Consider the following 16,467-nt stretch of genomic DNA (forward strand, 5'->3'; position numbering starts at 1 on the left):
CGTCGGGAGTATATGCAGAAGGGGGACAAAAGAGTTGCGAAGTTCATGCCTAGATACGACGGTCCATACGTCATTCTGGACGCACACCTGGGAAGCTCAACGTACACACTTGATTTACCAAACTCCCCAAACATATTCCCAACCTTCCACGCCAGCCAATTGCGCCCGTACCACGCGAACGACCCCCATTCTTTTCCCTACACGCGAACATCCGCGACGTGGACCCGTGGTGACGGAGAACGGACAACTAGAAACCTTCATCGATAGAATCATCGACGAACGAAAGGTCGGAAGGGGAAAGAAGTACCTCGTACGTTGGGTTGGCTTTGGCGAAGAAGATGACGAGTGGCTGCCGAGGAGGGACTTGGAAGACTGCGAGGCTCTGGACAATTGGGAGAAGGGACGTTCTCAAGGATAGTGGGGAAGGGTGTAAGCATGCGCTTACTTTCATGTGATTAACGCGCCCTTCGTTGATTGGACACCGTGCCATAATTGTCGGTGTTTGGCTGCTAACGCTCATTCAGTATATATAGCTCACCGCTGATGTATCGATATCTTATCTCTTACCGTATCACCGAATCCCATACGCTCATCCACGTTACCGCTGTCTGATTGTCCGCTAGTGTTGATCGTCTACTGTGACGACCTTCCAGAGTTGGCCACAAGGGGGATTCTGCGGCCAATTCACCTGTCAATTGCGCAAGATCCGCTTCCGGCGAAAAATGCGCAATGATGGTGTCCACTTCCTCAGTGACAGGCAAGGCGGTTCCGTCTTTAGCGACAGTCTTGGCCTGAATAACCTCCATCATCTAAACACGTGTCATTTGCCCATGACAGTGAGTTTGTGCTATCTTGAGAGTCGGGATGAGAAGGGGAATGACGCCATAAGAAATTATGGAATGATACCATCGCTGGCCACGGGCCTGTTTCCTCAGTCATGCAGACTGCACAGTGCAGGCACCCTGCCTCACTACTCACCTTACTCGCCCTCGACAAATTGCGTCAGCGCTGAACATCCCAGAGTCGTTGGGCCCTTCGATCTACCCAGAATTGAGATTGGAAGGTTCAGGTTACCAGTTGATGGTGTGCACATCACAGCTAATGTTGTCTTGAGATGTACAAACAGAAGTATTTCTACAAAACATAACGGAAATCGCGATTTTGAATGTCTGTCAGGTCTAAAAATTCCTGTACAATACAACGACCGCATTAGAGTCGATGCTTTGGGACAAGTTTGAACGTACTTTGTCCACCTTGACTTCAATCCGTTTTCCATCTGCAGTAACTTGTTCGATGTAAACCTCCTCGAAGTCATTATTGACAGGCTCAGCGTCCCGCTTCTTGTTCTCTCGTGATAAGATGAACCTGATGGTGAGTAGAAGGATGGGGCAAATAACGTAGCACATCCCGATGACAATCCAAGGTATGCGGTTGCTGTGATAATAAATTTAGAATTGAGATGACGACACCTGGACCAACACTTACCGTGGCTTATACTGCGTCTGCCACATGAACGGGCCCAAGCCATTACCAACGCAGTAGGCACTCAGCATGATCGCATTTGTGGTCACCTGGTTTACTCAGCTATCTGCTGCTTGATTTTTGACCGATTGCCCACGACTTACTCTCTTTGTGTGCCCAGCAGTAACGCTGGTCAACCAGGCCAGAGATAGGACGAATCCAGTAATCCCGATATCCACAAGCCAAATACCGAAAAGCAAGCCGATTTGATTGCTCCATGGCAGGAACTCGATCATGAGTACCCCAACCAAAGCCGGGATGAAGTACACCGCGCCGACATAAGCCCGACTGTTTGGTATCCGAGAGACAATCATGACACCAGTCCAAATCGTTGCAACTTCAATGAAACCATCCACGCAGCTCAACAAGGTTGTTTGCAGGGCGGTGAAGCCGAGTGATGTCACAATTATTTGTCGTTGATTGCTGAGCGAGTTCGGAATCTGGTCCAGTGCAGAAAAGACAGCAAAGATCCATGTCTTCGGATCCTTCAAAGCCTCTATCACCCTGCGAAAGTGGCGTTAAATGCTAATGCGTGCCGGGGAACGGCGTACGCACTGATCTTTCTTGAAGTGTTTGTTTTCTACACCGGTCTGGTTTTCCTGCAGCGGTAATTGAGTTCATGTTGTCGCGAAACTATATGGATTATCTTGATATCTACCTTCAAGCGTCGGACTGCAATTGCTCGTTCCGCGGGCGTCAAAAACCATGCATTGGTGGGTGAGTCAGGGAAGAAGAACCTGATCCTGGGTGAGGATTTGAACATTGAAAGAATCTGCAATTAACTCACCAATAGACAACCGCGGTGATTAAGGTCAAAATGCCAGTAATGACCATAAGCCTATACATGATATTTAGTGTTGTTCGCATCAAGACATGTCGATCTGTGCCTACCATTGCCATGGCGCAAATCCTGTAGTGTTGATATGCAAAGAACCAAAACTGATAAACCCAGATATAATCTGCGCTGAGAACCGCATAGTTCAATTTTCATCCAGAGAAGACACCTGATGAAACTACGGCTACCTGTCCCATTCATGAGAACTACCACCGTGATCAGTTCAGATCCGACCTCTGAACATGAGATAAGCTTACACCAATACCCAACACGTGATGTCTGCTCAGTGCGAGTGTAAAACATCGAGCTGACAATCATAAAGCCAGCTGTAATGGACCCCTCGCACATGCCCAAGACAAACCGCGCGACGAAGAGGCCAGCGAAGTTGGTGCAGGCTGCATGGCAGGCCAGCGCGATACCCCAAATGAAAATATTGATACTGGTTAACAAGTCATTTGTGGATGACATTCGAACGACGCTAAGGGGTACACACCTCATCCATCTACCCACCGGGAAACGCTGGAGCGCGAGATTCTGCGGGTACTCGAATATTAGATAGCTAAGGTAGAATACAGTTCCCAGCCTAACACAAATGCTCAGTCGAAGAGGAACAACTACCAGTCTGGGCGAAGACAAACCAATTGTACCTGTGCGACGACGGTGTAAGGATGAATAACACGTGAATAACGTATGGTCTCACTGATTAGTAGACAAGTGCGTATCTTGCCTGACAAGACCGTTCAGTAATAGGTAAGTAAAATGGAAATCGCAAATGAGTCTCACCGTATGCCCAATATTGCGGCACTACCCAAGGTTGTCTTGTCCATGAACTGAATCCTAGGGAACCATGCAGTCAATACTCTCCAGGTCTCCAACGAGAACTCACCAGTAGAGTGCTGTACGCCAGAGCCTAGATCAAATACATATTACGTCGAACACAATAGCCACTCACTGCACATCATCGGTAAGATGCCAAAATCGATTTTCCTTCTAAATATTTCACAGATAATAAGTCGAGCAATGGAACCACTAGAGCAAAACATACCGAACTCGTGCTACTTCGTCCGGATCGAGGTCACCAGACATACCTGCAACGAGCGCTGCACCGGTATCCACATCCTGTGTCGCGACGGCGATGCTTTGAACATGTTTCTCTGCTTCTTCACTGAAGCTGCGACCAGATGGTGCTTGAAGGGGATTCATGAGAGCCGAAAAAGTCCGAAGGAAAACCTCGCAAGCTCTCTCCCACAATTCGACTTTTATTTGCTCTAGTTGCTGATAAGCGATTACAGGTGAAGCAACTCACCCCCGCCAAGGCGAAAAGATAAGGGCGTTTAGTTTTGACGTGTCCCTGATCCGCTAATACAATGGATGTTTCTTCTCACTGCCACGCCGTTAATCGTGATGGGGAATAACCTGGTCCAAGTCACTTGATACCAACGTGCTCAAGAGAGCGCCACTTGACTGATATGGATGTCCTGTAATACGCAAAGACACTCGACTGGCATAGTAATTCCAATATTATGTACCCGTGATCTACACGGGTATTTCAAACCACCCAGCTAGCTCAATGAATACAAGGGACTCACATACTAAATATTAACCCGTTCTGTCTACTTCGACTTTTTAGACGAGTTGGCCACGAACCGGGGAGATTCTGAGGCCAGTTCGCTTGTCAACTGCGCAAAATCCACCTCATTGCGGCGAAAAATGTCCGCAATGATGTTGTCCACTTCCTGAGTGACAGGCAGGGCAGTTCCGTCTTTAGCAACAGTCTTGACCTGAATCACCTCCATCATCTGACTAAACACGTGTCGCTTGCCCATGGCAGTGAGTTTGTACTGATATCGTTGTAAGCGTGTGCGACAAAAAAAATGATACTTTACGAACTTGAAGCTTTTCCATCATACCAACTTGGCTCAACGGGTTGCTGACTTTCCCGTGCTCGATTACAGTCCAGCCTTCCTTCATCTTCATCCACACGCTTAGCTCCCACGCATCTCTAGAGATAATACCCTTCTTCTCCGCCTCGTACGCAGCCGCCATCGCTCGGAAGTCCATGGTCCACTCATCCCAAGGCATGCCCCAAGTTGGATGTTTGAATTCCTCTGGATCGACAGCACGACGCAGAATATCATTCATATATGAATCCCTTTTGTCCTGGGGCTCAGAGACAATATTTGCGACTGTTGCTGGAGTAGGTTTTCGGAAGACAATTTCAGATTTGGGGAACCCATGATGGTATCGCAGCTTGATGACCGAGATGAAGTTTTGGATTAAAGGAAGTAACACGGCCAACAAAAATATGTCAAGGCACAATTGACCTGCTAGTGGCCAGTTCACCACCGGAGGGGAGACCTTGGGCATTGGTAACATTTTCCCAAGGATAAATTGGATGCCATAGCGGTACAAGGCGCCATGTACGCGTTTGCCAAGCAGAAAAGACCATGCAATATTGGCCCCCATCATGGTGAAGAAGTGTATCCTGCCATGGAAAGCTGGTTAAGGAATGTCTTCTCGTCTTCGAGCTCCAAGACTCTGTGACTTACTTTCGGCCTGACACGGGAGTGGTGTCCAGATGACTAACGTATATCTCAGTGTCAGAACCATATTCGGATAGGAATGCGGCAACTGGGCTACTCTCGGGGACTCGATGGGCAGCTGGCATCGTTAAAGAAGACCTCGACCAGACTAACGTGAGCGCGTGAGGATTGGTGACTTATAGTGGGAAGCAAGGGAATTAGGTAAGCATTTGTCGCTGACAGAGTCAAGAACTGCGACGCGCTGCGCAAATGCCCATAGTTTCGTCATTAATCTCGACCGAAGCTTCAGCTGCAGCTTCACGAGTCATGACATGATTTAAGCAGTTGTACGAGATTCAGATACAATCATGCAAATGAAAGTTGCAGGTCTTCAAAGGAATCAGTCAAAAATGGATGTGATATTCCCACACTATATTTCCCACGCCTCTGCCTTATAGCGTTCGCGATGAAAAAGTTTTGACCTCATCCTTCCACAATCAAAAACGCCAATGATGAGAAATGACGGTGCAAAGAGTTGAGTCGGACCCCATGCAGGGTTCGCATTGACATCGCCCGTTCGGCACCACTCTCCTTGTTACATTTGTAAAGGGACGGGCTTTTACAACTCTGATGGCGGCTAAGCTTGATTGTGGGGTTCAGTAACTTCAGTTGAACTTCAGTTTGTTCTTACTGTATGTACTACATTCATCAATATCTCAATGTTCATTTATGCGGTGTTTGCGGTCCCATTCATCTCCCAGTGCTTTATATGTGTCGAGCAATGGTACCCGCTCGGTTCCTTGAACAGATACAGCTGATGATATTCTTCAGCATCATACCACGGCCCAGCTTCTTCAATTAGTGTCACGATGGTTTGGTCCTTGAAATGCTCCTCTTGGACCTTTCGCGTGACGTCCTCCGCTACCTTCCTCTGTTCAGGTGAATGTGCGAAGATTGTGGAACGGTACTCTGGTTGACGATCAGGACAGAATTCGAACATGGTACTGAGCAATCTTACGAGTGCCCGTATTAATGCCTTGCTTGTTCAGCGAGGTCGGGTTGTGCGTGCAGTAGAAAAACTCTGACAACAAATTAGACCAGAGGATAGGAATTATCAATGCAATTCACCGACGAGTTCTGCATACTGGATTATGGAAGGGTCGAATTCGATTCTCAAGGCCTCGGCATGATTGGTTGTCCCAGTGCACACTTCTTTGTATGTTGGGTTCTGAGCACTTTCCAGTCCACCGGTGTATCCGACGCTCGTCTTGAGGATACCCTTGTTCTGCGACGGTGGATATTCTTCCAAAAATATGTGCTGGACGCCCCAAAAACACCCCGCAGCGAATGTGGCAAACTCGGTTTCAGTACAAGCACCTTATATTATGAAGACTTGGGTTGGATCTTGTGACAAACCGAACAAACGATACTTGCCTTCAGACACGTCGGCGCGATAATGAGACGGGTCAACTGCCTGAGACATTGCAGCGTTGCTAGAGAAATCGAGGCAGTGCGGATGTGGTCGCCTGGAGACGACTGAGGGAGAAGCATCTGGCCTTTATTTGATTGCACTGGTGCGCCTTGAAGTTGCGCGTCACAGGGTCATGCCAACTCACTATTCTAGACACAGTTAACCGTCACATTGTGAGCTGGCATGGCCCTGTGACAGTTGCGTTTTGATCATCATCATCACGGGAGTACCACCGGTTCTCGGCGAGACATTCTGGGAACATCAAACGAGCCCAGTCGCGCTTTTCTCCGGTTCGTAAAATTGCTGGCACAACCATCACCACTGGTAAGTGGTGCTGCACTTGAGCTCCACCAGTACTCCTAAGTTCTACGATCAAAAACACAATTACAAGAAACTGTCAGAGAGTTGAAGGTTGAATCAGAATACTTGTGATGCGCAGAGTTGAGTCCGTTACATTTGTAAAGGGGCTTTTACAACTCTGATGGCGGTTTTTGATTGGATCTTCACCGATAATTCATATTTACATTCATCATTATTTCGTACTCATTTACAAGGTGTCGATAATCCCATCCATCTACCAGTGCTTTCTGTGTGTTGGGCATTGGTAACCACTCGGTTCCTTGAACAGGTACAGCTGATGGTATTCTTCGGCATCATACCACGGCCCAGCTTCTTCGATTTCTGTCACGATTGTTTGGCCCTTGAAATGTTCCTCTTGCACCTTACGTGTAACTTCCTCTGCTATTGTCCTTTGTTCAGGGGAGTGTGTGAAGATTGCAGAACGGTACTCTGCTTGACAATCAGGACATTCAGAAAGACAACAATGGAATGATCGTACGAGTGCCCGCATCACCGCCCTGCCTGTTCACTGTAGTCGGGTCATGGGTGCGGTAGAAGAACTCTGACAGCAGATTAGACAAGTTAAACAATGTGGAACTAGGACGAGCGAACGCGACTCAAGTACTCACCGACGAGCTCGCCATAGTTGATTGTGGAAGGGTCAAATTCAATCCTCAAGGCTTCGGCATGATTGGTTGTCCCAGTGCACACTTCTCTGTATGTTGGGGTCTGAGCGCTCTCCAGTCCTCCAGTGTATCCGACGCTGGTCTTGAGGATGCCCTTATTCTGCGACGGAGGATATTCTTTCAGGAATATGTGTTCGACACCCCAAAAACACCCCGCAGCAAATGTGGCAGTCTCGCTTTGAGGATGAGCACCTGTATTATGAAGACTTGCGGTTGGATCTACACATGAAACGAACGATACTTGCCTGAAGACAAGGCGGCACGATAATGAGACGTATCAACTGCGTGTGACATTGCAGGCTTCGCGAAAGAAAATAAGGCGGTGCGGATATGATTGAGACGGCTGAGCATCTATGTACTCGGCTGATTGAAAGCGCGAAGGGGCGGAGCTTTGACAGATAGACGGCATCAGCAAAACTCCCCAAATGTCACAACACGTGACATACCCTGATTAGGGATTATCAAAATGTTCGAGTATTATGACGCATGTATGCGTGCGTCATATCAACATTATACATTATAAACACCTCACCACCCTCACATGATCCTTAGCGCAGCTGAGACACGGTGGTAGCGACATTATATTGTAGTTATAATGTTGTAGTACTTATATATGCGCCTCGCTACAATTTTAAATGTATATATGTGCCTCCCAATAATGAGCTCTACTAAGTAAGATTTATATGATGGATCGATAGCGGATCAGAATAAACATGATATGAAATTATAAAGCGCCGTAGCCTTCCGCTATCAGAAAATGATCGTCTAAGTCTTCTCCCTCGTCCGCTTCTATCATATCGGGATCATCTTCCAGTTCCTCTTCCTCTTCATCATCTCCGTCCTCCTCAATCTCTCCCTCTCCCTCAGCATCTCCCTCCCCACCTTCATTCTCCTGTTCTTCAGCCTCTTCATTCACATACGCCCCATCACTTTGCAGGAACTCATCCCATTCGCAGGATATAGCGTGACCGATACCTCCCCCTCGGTATCGCATGAACATATCTCGATCTACGAACCTAGAAATAGACCAGTGAATTGATTAGAAGTAGATAGGTACAAAAAACTCACATGTTTACATAGAAATACCGCCAATCTTGATTAAGATCTGCCTCATGTCGAGCAAATGAATTAGGAAGAAACTCATCGGTCTTGCCTGAATCAAATGCTGGGATGAGATGGACACCTCGAATTATGACGTCAGGATCCAGAAAACCGAGGGCACTGGGATCCTCGCCTCTGAGAAAACCGATGCGATGCAATCGTTTTGCGGACCAACCGGATTGGTAACCCGCGTCGCGTCCAAACCACCGCACAATCAAAAATTCCATTCGGCATGGTTCTTCCATAGAAGTGTCATTTCGGTCCCAAACGTCCACATGGAAGATCCGGATGATTCGTGCATACCAATACGGGTGCCGTGCGTCATCGGTTTCGTGTGACAGGACCATAACGTCGGCACGGGTACGTGGGTTAAGTGAATCTTGTTCCCGCCGTAAGTCGTATGTAGTGTAGTTAATCCGGAGGACGCTGTGCTCGTAGACCTTGTTGTTGGCGATGATGATCTGGGCACGTTCTTCATCAGTAAATTCATGCTCATCTCCAGTGTACTCGATCCCGCGAATACGTCCGAGAAGATGATCTTTGAGTTTTGGAATAAAGTCCTGTCCCTCCCATTAGATGAAATAACTCTAAAAGGTAAAAAAAAAGACGTACCACTACTGCTAGATCATCTTCTGGTAGTTCACTAAGCCATCCTGTGAGATCAAACGAAGTTGTCGCGTATTTGGAAATGTGGTAGTGATCGGATGGAGACGTGCGTTGCCGTTGGCAGCGCTGTGATCCGGCATCACCTTCTCTTGATGCTAATGCAGCTCGCGCCTTGATGATCTTACCCATGAGTCGATCCCAGGTTTCTATCCTTGTCATACTAGAGACAGTATTCTTCTTCCCTTTGGGGGTTTTCGAATACCACCGCTTCACTCGCTGATGCTGAAGTTCACCCTAGTTGATTTAAAATAGTACGATCAGTATGTATTTACACGTGAATTAAAATAGAAATTTACTGGCTGCGTGCTGAAGCTATCAGTAGTACCAAATTGTCGGATCGTGTCGGGGTAATCTCCCAGCGCGTGATATTTGTAAGTACTGAGATTAAGCTTCTTGCGCTTTGGACCCGATGGAACTTCCTTGGCCTTGCATTTTGGGTCTGCTTCTGGAAGCTTGGAAGCTAAGGCAGCTTCCCGTCGTCCGCGTGTTGCATACTCGTGAGGTAGTTCAGTTGTATGGTAGCGCTTACATGTAGTTCGCGCAAATTTTCGTACTGTCTGGCCCAGAACAGCCGTCGCAGTGTCAAAAAATTTCAGTGTGTCCTCAGTATGCATTCGCAATTTTGCGAACGTGTGCCAAGTTGCGAGGTCAAATAAAAGGTCCAGGACCATAGTATTGTCTGTGTCGTCACCAGGCAGTACCAGTAAGCCCTCGAAGGCCGGGATTGCGCACTATACATACACACGATCATCAATAACTATATCGGGCAAGTTGAAACCGACACTTACCTGCAGAAGATCTTCAAAATCTCTCGCAGCTAAACGTTTCATTGATGACGCGTTTGAATTAAATTTTCTTATCGTGCCTCTGCCAAAGGTCGGTGTAGCGCGGTATCTATTAAGATCGATCAGTAGATGTAATCAAAAAATTTAAATACACACCTTCTATTGAGTTCCTGGACGGCATCACCACCAGCTGCATGCAAAATGCGCATCAAGTGGGTGAACTTTGCCTTCCATGCACCGAGTTCGAATTTGTGAAGTTCGTTGACGACGAACATTCGAAATCGATTGAATCCGTGAGGTGACAGCTTGACAGAGAATGCATTCTATATATCAAATATCATTAGTTAGGTAGAAAGTCAATCAAATATTAAAAACTTACTCGAGTGGGCACCAAAGACTTCTCATTGAGAATAGCCTTGACGCGAGTGCCATCAACAGGCACACCCAGTTGAAAAATGAGTGCCCGCGCATCCTCGACTTCTCGGAGCTGTGTCCTGTCGTCCTTCCGCATGCGCCTGATCCGTCGTTTCATATCCAACCTCGATCCCATCAAAGAAACCTCGTTCTTCTTCGTGAGACAGCGCGGGCAAAGGCACTGCCCCAGATTTTTTATCCCTGTGAGAATAACTCTGAGAAGCATTAATACTGCATCCGATAATTAATTAATGTACATACTTCTCGGGATAGTCGGCTGAATATGTAAAAAAAATGAGGGAACACTCTACGAGTGACGCCATCGCTACATTTAATTACTATACCATACTGGTAAGTGTGCATAAACTTCTCGTCGAGAAGTAAAGCCCATATGGCCTGCATCAGCTCACGCTTACAGTGCATGTAGACTTGGCTTGTGCAAGGCTCGCCAAAAATACCCATGTATTGATCTTGTAGATCTTCGGGCAACTGAAGATCGGTTTAGAGTTATATAGATATATAGATATAAATAAAAAAACTTACTGTTGGAATATAGGCGACGTGATGACACACAGAGGCAGTCGGTTTGCCTCGGATGTACTTAGATTGATTGCCGAAATAGAGGTAGAATGACCAGAGTGATGCGTCGCCGAAATTCACCAGATGGGTGGCATCAGACCAGAACATCAGTGATGCGATGGTGCGCTCAAGATCATCACCTTCTTCGCGGGGCAGATCGTTAATTTCCGCGTATGTTTCGACCATTTCTGGGCTAGAGTATGCTTCTGAGAACACCTCAATATCCCGGCCGTCCGGAGATTTCCAGAATTCGCGATAAGGCGTCATGTTGAAAGTTGTAGCGACGTCATCCTGGAAAACGGACTCAATAATATCAGTGATTGATTGATGATACACGCCAGGAATTTCGAGTTCTGGGGCCTCGGTCTCGGCGTCCCACTTCTCACCCTCTTTAGGTAGCCTGATCTTGACGGCAGATTGGCACCAGCCATATTCCTGGCGGAACAGATTAGACTTCTTCTCCAGGTAGGCGTCAATATTTTTGGATTCCCGGGTATGGGAAAATGAAGCGGCATCAATATTATTGAATAACGGATCACCAACGAAGCCGGCAAGCCACTGCAACTCTGCAACTGACTGCTGGCCGGTTCCAGAGTAATGGTAAGCCATAAGGAGGCCAGAAGTCGGGTTGGAGAAGGCTGCGTAGAGGTCGTCCTGTTCGATCACCTTGGACGACAATCCTTCGGTGATTCGACTCGAGTCCGGAACCCCATCACCTCCAGTGAGTGTGGGTGCATCGGTCACACTCTCGAGGGAATTTTCAATAGGGAGTATGCTGGGGCGGGTAGGATAAACTCGGTAGAGACCTGCTGCATCAGGTTCCATCTCAAATGGTATGAAAAGCGGGGGGGCATCGTGTTCTGACTGTACCGGGGAAGGTGCACGAGGCTGGGGGTCCATGAGTTGATCCGCGTTGACATCATTGTGATGTTCGCGTTGCTGACGGGTAGAGGGCGGCATATGCGCCAGGTGAGTAGCTGAACCTGGCAAGAAGTCTGCAAAGCGGGCGGGCATGCGTATTCTCCATCCAGAGCGCTGGGAGACAACAGGTGGAGGTGAGGGCGATGGCACACGACTTATTTCAATCTAGTAAATGTGTAGTTAGTACAATCCTGTTGTAGATATCAAATTAATACATACATCATTATTAAAATCGCCTTCCTGATCGATAGGCATAGAGTCCTGAATCTCGGGCTGATCTGGAACGAAAACATCGTCAGGAACACGATCGGGGGATATGTCGCGCCGAGCCCTCTTGTCTTTTTTCTTCTTCTTATCTGCCTTGCGTTTGCGACTGAAAATTTGATCAGTAAGGGAAAAATTGAGCGTGCATTGACCTGAATGTGCTGCCAGCTGCTTGCGTGAGCTGAATGTTGCGCTGCAAGCTAAGCAGCAGAGGTCATTGACCATGGAATAAATGAATGCGGAGAAGGGGGGGACACGTCCTCACGAGGTCTCACTAGTTGCAGAAATGCTGTATCATATTTAAACGGTCTTCTACTGCGAAATTACATTAATTAAACGACTGAAATGAAGCATTAGTCCTACTACACGATGTAAAATACTCGATGGGAACGTACCTTCAACATTCTCTGCGCTCGATCGTGCTAATGCGAGTCGCCAGAACTCCACGTCGGAGAATCCTGTGAATCCTTGCCGGGATATTTACCCCCGAGGAGGTGAGATCTCGCGGATCTCAGGATAAGGAGTCCTAGTAAAAGTAGAAACTTGAGTGGTAAGTGTGGAAGATTTGCGACTCACCTATTAGACATTTGAATGGGATATGTGGTAGGACCTGTAGTAGACATTTGAGTAGGATATGTGTGAAGGATTGCTGACTTACATAGACATTTGAGTGGGATGTGGTAGCTCGTTGAAGCATATATTCGAAAGTAAAACATACGATCGAAAGTAAGGTCATACGATCGAAAATAATGTGATATCAATGATCGAGATGTCTGGGAATATCAAATTCAACATCCGCTGGGATATTCCGTGATATGAAGTCCTCGCCTCGTCTGTGGCTATGTTTATCAAACATTCATATCAATACCATTCATACCATGGCTAACGTACTTACTGCCCCCGACGCCTGGACCTCTGTCATTAACGTCTTCGGGGATGTCATATTCGTCGACATCCAAAATGCCATCTCCTTAAATAACACTTACTGCTTCAACGTCCACTTAGATTCTCCCGGCCCCAAGGTTTTTTTTTCTCTATCTATAAAAACTAATCTAATTTATAACAGAAAATTGTTTTTCGCATCCAGCAACTTGAACAAACCAATAATCACGACTCGGGTTCAGATGACTCGCTCACTGAGTATGAATCCGACGAAGAGAGAACGGTGGTAACGGGGACGATGCGGAGATGAAGACAGAAGATGCGGAGGTCGGAATCGCTGAGGTTAAGGTTGAAGATGAGGATCTAGGCGCAGTGATCGGTGGTCCAGACTTCCAGTAAGTTTCCAGCACTTTTAATACAATTGTTGACTGATTTTTCTCAAGGCCTGTAACCGCATCCCCTTGCAGCCTTCTTACTAGGCGCTTGGGGAACCCTCATCCAGACCCCGAGAATCCTACTGCGCCATGGAACTACTACGTGAAGAAAAGAGCTGAAGCGCCGGAGGACCATGAGGGGAACTTAGTAGAAGATCTGGCAGCAACCTCATAATTTTTTTTTCATTTCTTGTCCTGTACTATATCGTCTGATGTACTATATCATTTGTAAATCTTGCTCAATTGTAAATTCATCCGCATGCTCGTGTTCCCATCCCACCGTGATCAAAAGTTAGTTAGTCTCAATGTACTGATACAATGTCATCTACGCATGTATTTTATTCAGGGGGTGTTGATATGTTATTAATAAATCTAACAAACAAACATTAACAACGTGTCCTTATCTTATCTCTCCCACCACTATGGCGCGTCACAATCGCGCCAATTCTACCTCATCGTCTTCCTCTTCTGAGTCGTCTGCGGGATCTTCTGCTAGATCGGAAGTGAGTACCCACCTGAGCACACCGCCACCCCGGATATCCAGGAAACGTGGAAGAGACGTGTTAGATGCGTCTGATAAGAATGGACGCAAGTCTAAAAAGGCCAGGTGAGTCATTCAGAGATATCAGTTGTCCCAAACAGAGCTTATCTATAGGATGCATAGCCCAGTTAGAGCCGAAAAGAAGGCCGAAAAACACAACGGTGAGGTTTTTCATTGAATTTTACGCGATCTCATATTGATCTTGATGAGATTATAGGAGATCACACACTAAAGTCCTTACGCCGCGGGAGCAGTGCATCCACGTTGCACGTTGGATCCCACGCGGACTTGATATGTTCTGCGATCTCAAGCAGACGATCCAGGTAAGTCTACTTTTGGAGCAAGAAGAAGAAGCCGAGGCCGAGGACGGAGATGAAGCGGAAGAAGAACACATCAAGGCTGCCCGCAGTAAGATCCTGGACGCCTGGTATGTACAATTGACTGCATATATGCGCACTCTGACCGCATATATGCACACACTAACTACTTATATCTATGCTAACATAATTTTCAGTGACGATATCACTCGTGCACGGTACAAGCGGACGTTCGAATACGTCATGAACACGCCCCTTATCTTGGGACTCTGATTGGAAGGAGAAAAAAACGCGAGGAGCTCGCACAACTCATTGGCGAGGTGCGTATGTTTTTTTTACATCAATTGCAACTAACTATATATTTACAGATGCAAAATATGATTAACCATACGCGCTCTGAGGACGCAAGTCGTCTCAAGTCTCGCATGGGCTCATACGCCGCTCCAAACCCGGGACAAAGAGCTTATCTGTCCGCCCATCACTGACGACAGCAAGAGCCGCGCTCTAATGGGTTTTAATCACGCCAGCTGGGCAAATTACTTTGTCCGGTTAGTATCTGGTCGACTACATCAAGGATCCGCATGGGTATGTTTTTTTCTTAAGGTTATCTGTACTAACAAGTTATTTCTACAGGATGAAGAACAAGTTCGATAGCGCGTCCTTAAAGGTGACCGCTGCCTTATGGCCGCCTTTCTCTATCCAGGCAACACTGCGGGCGAAGATTTGACCCGGAAGACATTATTGAAGGCTTTTTCGCGGATATCTTTTGGAGCGGGTAGGTTTTTCATTACTATATTGGGCTACTCTAATACATACAGGTTATCAAACATATCTTCACCTCTCCGTCGTCTGCGCTCAAGGCTGGCGTCTCTAGTGGAACTCGCGCTTGCAATGCAAAGCTCCATGGGATGAAAGAAGTTGGGGGCGAGCATATCAGTATGCCGCGGTTCAGGTAAGTTTTTTTTTCGCAGACTTAATTTACTCAGTCTATATTTTACAGGCTCGCTTTGCTATTAGCTCGCTTGAAAAATGGAAAGACCACGATGGTCTTTTCTATTACACTAACTTCTATACTAGGATTGTAAATCTTATTCGGGGGAGGAAGGACGAGGGGTGGGTCAACTCCCTGCTAGGACATTATAACGAGTAAGTGATTTTTCGTGTTGTGTATTTGTTCTAATTGTTCATTGATATAGGAAACTGTTCGGCAATGAAAATGGCGCCAAGCCTTGTCATTCTCCGAACATAGAGTGTTCCGAGACGACGATATGATTGCAATGGAACGGCAACTCGCCGCACGTGCTGCTTCCAGATCCTCAGACAAATCATCTGCACCATCTTCGGCACTCGATAATCAACAAGAGTCGCATGGCAAGTCCGTCCCTCCCCCTGATAGTTTGCCTCCATATCCTCCGTTAGCCACCTCGTCTCCTCAAGAGTCAGCGTGCTTCCCTACCCCCATCCTCAAGAGTGGCGCGCTTCCCTACCCCCGATCCTCCTGTCGACTCGCGCAAGGCGCAAGAAGTCTTACCTGCACGCCCCCCTACTCCCAATCCTCCTGATAACTCACACAAGCGCAAGCAAGTCTCCGCATCAGCCCTTTTCGATGATAACAGCCCTCTTACTGAAGAAGATGAAGAGATCACTCGACCTACTAAGCGCAAACGAAAGAATGCTGCTGTTCCACCGAAGAAGACTCCGAAACGCAAGGCAAGCAAGAAATAGTATTCAAGGTGAGTCACAACTGTCTCGTAGTCTGTTCAATACTTATAACCTTCACTCGATCGTATTAGGATTCACTCTACCACATCATTTTACCGTCCATTCGCATTTGCATCACCCGGTCTTCTGCCCATGTACTACTCTCACGAACTCTACAGTACTCTTCTGCTCTCGTGCTCTCATGGACCCGCATGTCTCATTTTTTCGTTGCAGTCTTCAATGACATCACTCATATGCTTTCTTCGCTATATCGTGTCCAGGCGATCGGTACGCAGTTACCACTATTACATTAGATTATATTCTACCATACCACATGTATCAGTATAGCTCAATGATAGGTGGTTATTATGGGATATGATTGATCGGATGTTATAACTACATATAAGAGATGCAATCATAAACACTATGGAACATGGCGGTAGATCAGCGCTCTAGAACGTGGCTGTGACCATATCAAAAAAATCGAT

At 46.9% G+C, this 16,467-nt stretch overlaps 6 protein-coding genes across 6 annotated transcripts; 2 read left to right on the forward strand and 4 right to left on the reverse strand.

Moving 5' to 3' along the window:
* Positions 1 to 1,026: 1,026 nt before the first annotated feature.
* On the reverse strand, positions 1,027 to 3,832 carry EDB91DRAFT_560121 (MFS general substrate transporter). Its single transcript, XM_041327709.1, has 17 exons — positions 3,402 to 3,832; positions 3,309 to 3,346; positions 3,243 to 3,252; positions 3,140 to 3,193; positions 3,057 to 3,083; positions 2,995 to 3,003; positions 2,850 to 2,939; positions 2,614 to 2,795; positions 2,545 to 2,562; positions 2,413 to 2,485; positions 2,309 to 2,359; positions 2,180 to 2,258; positions 2,077 to 2,120; positions 1,626 to 2,025; positions 1,486 to 1,571; positions 1,245 to 1,434; positions 1,027 to 1,188 (listed from the first exon to the last, which is right to left on the reverse strand). Exons 1-17 carry the CDS (start codon positions 3,557 to 3,559, stop codon positions 1,135 to 1,137), a joined length of 1,563 nt encoding a protein of 520 aa, XP_041168511.1. The 5' UTR covers positions 3,560 to 3,832; the 3' UTR covers positions 1,027 to 1,134.
* On the reverse strand, positions 3,790 to 5,272 carry EDB91DRAFT_560101 (uncharacterized protein). Its single transcript, XM_041327708.1, has 3 exons — positions 4,906 to 5,272; positions 4,247 to 4,841; positions 3,790 to 4,197 (listed from the first exon to the last, which is right to left on the reverse strand). The coding sequence occupies exons 1-3, from the start codon at positions 5,022 to 5,024 to the stop codon at positions 3,970 to 3,972; spliced, it is 942 nt and encodes a 313-aa protein (XP_041168512.1). The 5' UTR covers positions 5,025 to 5,272; the 3' UTR covers positions 3,790 to 3,969.
* A 98-nt stretch (positions 5,273 to 5,370) lies between these two features.
* Positions 5,371 to 6,452, reverse strand: EDB91DRAFT_1184116 (peptide methionine sulfoxide reductase). Its single transcript, XM_041320473.1, has 4 exons — positions 6,313 to 6,452; positions 6,007 to 6,255; positions 5,897 to 5,959; positions 5,371 to 5,847 (listed from the first exon to the last, which is right to left on the reverse strand). Exons 1-4 carry the CDS (start codon positions 6,359 to 6,361, stop codon positions 5,606 to 5,608), a joined length of 603 nt encoding a protein of 200 aa, XP_041168513.1. The 5' UTR covers positions 6,362 to 6,452; the 3' UTR covers positions 5,371 to 5,605.
* A 190-nt stretch (positions 6,453 to 6,642) lies between these two features.
* On the reverse strand, positions 6,643 to 7,851 carry EDB91DRAFT_560197 (peptide methionine sulfoxide reductase MsrA). The gene is made up of 5 exons (XM_041327710.1): positions 7,821 to 7,851; positions 7,620 to 7,763; positions 7,318 to 7,566; positions 7,188 to 7,250; positions 6,643 to 7,138 (listed from the first exon to the last, which is right to left on the reverse strand). Exons 2-5 carry the CDS (start codon positions 7,723 to 7,725, stop codon positions 6,924 to 6,926), a joined length of 633 nt encoding a protein of 210 aa, XP_041168514.1. The 5' UTR covers positions 7,726 to 7,763; positions 7,821 to 7,851; the 3' UTR covers positions 6,643 to 6,923.
* Positions 7,852 to 12,982: 5,131 nt separating this feature from the next.
* Positions 12,983 to 13,595, forward strand: EDB91DRAFT_1089849 (uncharacterized protein; the record flags this gene model as incomplete). The annotated part of the gene is made up of 4 exons (XM_041316602.1): positions 12,983 to 13,126; positions 13,171 to 13,222; positions 13,264 to 13,381; positions 13,430 to 13,595. 4 exons carry the CDS (start codon positions 12,983 to 12,985, stop codon positions 13,593 to 13,595), a joined length of 480 nt encoding a protein of 159 aa, XP_041168515.1.
* Positions 13,596 to 13,842: 247 nt separating this feature from the next.
* Positions 13,843 to 16,003, forward strand: EDB91DRAFT_1258319 (uncharacterized protein; the record flags this gene model as incomplete). Its single annotated transcript, XM_041324336.1, has 11 exons — positions 13,843 to 14,027; positions 14,085 to 14,122; positions 14,196 to 14,388; positions 14,476 to 14,508; positions 14,559 to 14,598; positions 14,647 to 14,747; positions 14,806 to 14,863; positions 15,097 to 15,214; positions 15,265 to 15,424; positions 15,528 to 15,692; positions 15,748 to 16,003. 11 exons carry the CDS (start codon positions 13,843 to 13,845, stop codon positions 16,001 to 16,003), a joined length of 1,347 nt encoding a protein of 448 aa, XP_041168516.1.
* Between the last annotated feature and the right edge of the window lie 464 nt (positions 16,004 to 16,467).

Source organism: Suillus paluster, assembly GCF_016628075.1.
Source record: "Suillus paluster strain FC165 chromosome Unknown EDB91scaffold_438, whole genome shotgun sequence".
NCBI classification, from domain to species: Eukaryota; Fungi; Basidiomycota; class Agaricomycetes; order Boletales; family Suillaceae; genus Suillus; species Suillus paluster.

Bases quoted from the DNA above. Each gene is read 5' to 3' on its own strand.
- EDB91DRAFT_1184116 (XM_041320473.1), bottom strand. From the start codon at position 6,361: ATGTCTCAGGCAGTTGACCCGTCTCATTATCGCGCCGACGTGTCTGAA. The intron at 6,256-6,312 runs GCAAGTATCGTT...TCATAATATAAG, and splicing joins TCGCGCCGACGTGTCTGAAG to GTGCTTGTACTGAAACCGAG. The intron at 5,848-5,896 runs GTAAGATTGCTC...ATCGTCAACCAG, and splicing joins AGGCATTAATACGGGCACTC to AGTACCGTTCCACAATCTTC.
- EDB91DRAFT_560121 (XM_041327709.1), bottom strand. From the start codon at position 3,559: ATGAATCCCCTTCAAGCACCATCTGGTCGCAGCTTCAGTGAAGAAGCA. The intron at 2,121-2,179 runs GTAGATATCAAG...TTACCGCTGCAG, and splicing joins TTGCAGTCCGACGCTTGAAG to GAAAACCAGACCGGTGTAGA. The intron at 1,572-1,625 runs GTAAGTCGTGGG...TGAGTAAACCAG, and splicing joins CTGCTGGGCACACAAAGAGA to GTGACCACAAATGCGATCAT.
- EDB91DRAFT_560101 (XM_041327708.1), bottom strand. From the start codon at position 5,024: ATGCCAGCTGCCCATCGAGTCCCCGAGAGTAGCCCAGTTGCCGCATTC. The intron at 4,842-4,905 runs GTAAGTCACAGA...TTTCCATGGCAG, and splicing joins ACTCCCGTGTCAGGCCGAAA to GATACACTTCTTCACCATGA. The intron at 4,198-4,246 runs GTTCGTAAAGTA...CAACGATATCAG, and splicing joins GTATGATGGAAAAGCTTCAA to TACAAACTCACTGCCATGGG.
- EDB91DRAFT_560197 (XM_041327710.1), bottom strand. From the start codon at position 7,725: ATGCTCAGCCGTCTCAATCATATCCGCACCGCCTTATTTTCTTTCGCG. The intron at 7,567-7,619 runs GCAAGTATCGTT...TTCATAATACAG, and splicing joins TCGTGCCGCCTTGTCTTCAG to GTGCTCATCCTCAAAGCGAG. The intron at 7,139-7,187 runs GTACGATCATTC...ATTGTCAAGCAG, and splicing joins GGGCGGTGATGCGGGCACTC to AGTACCGTTCTGCAATCTTC.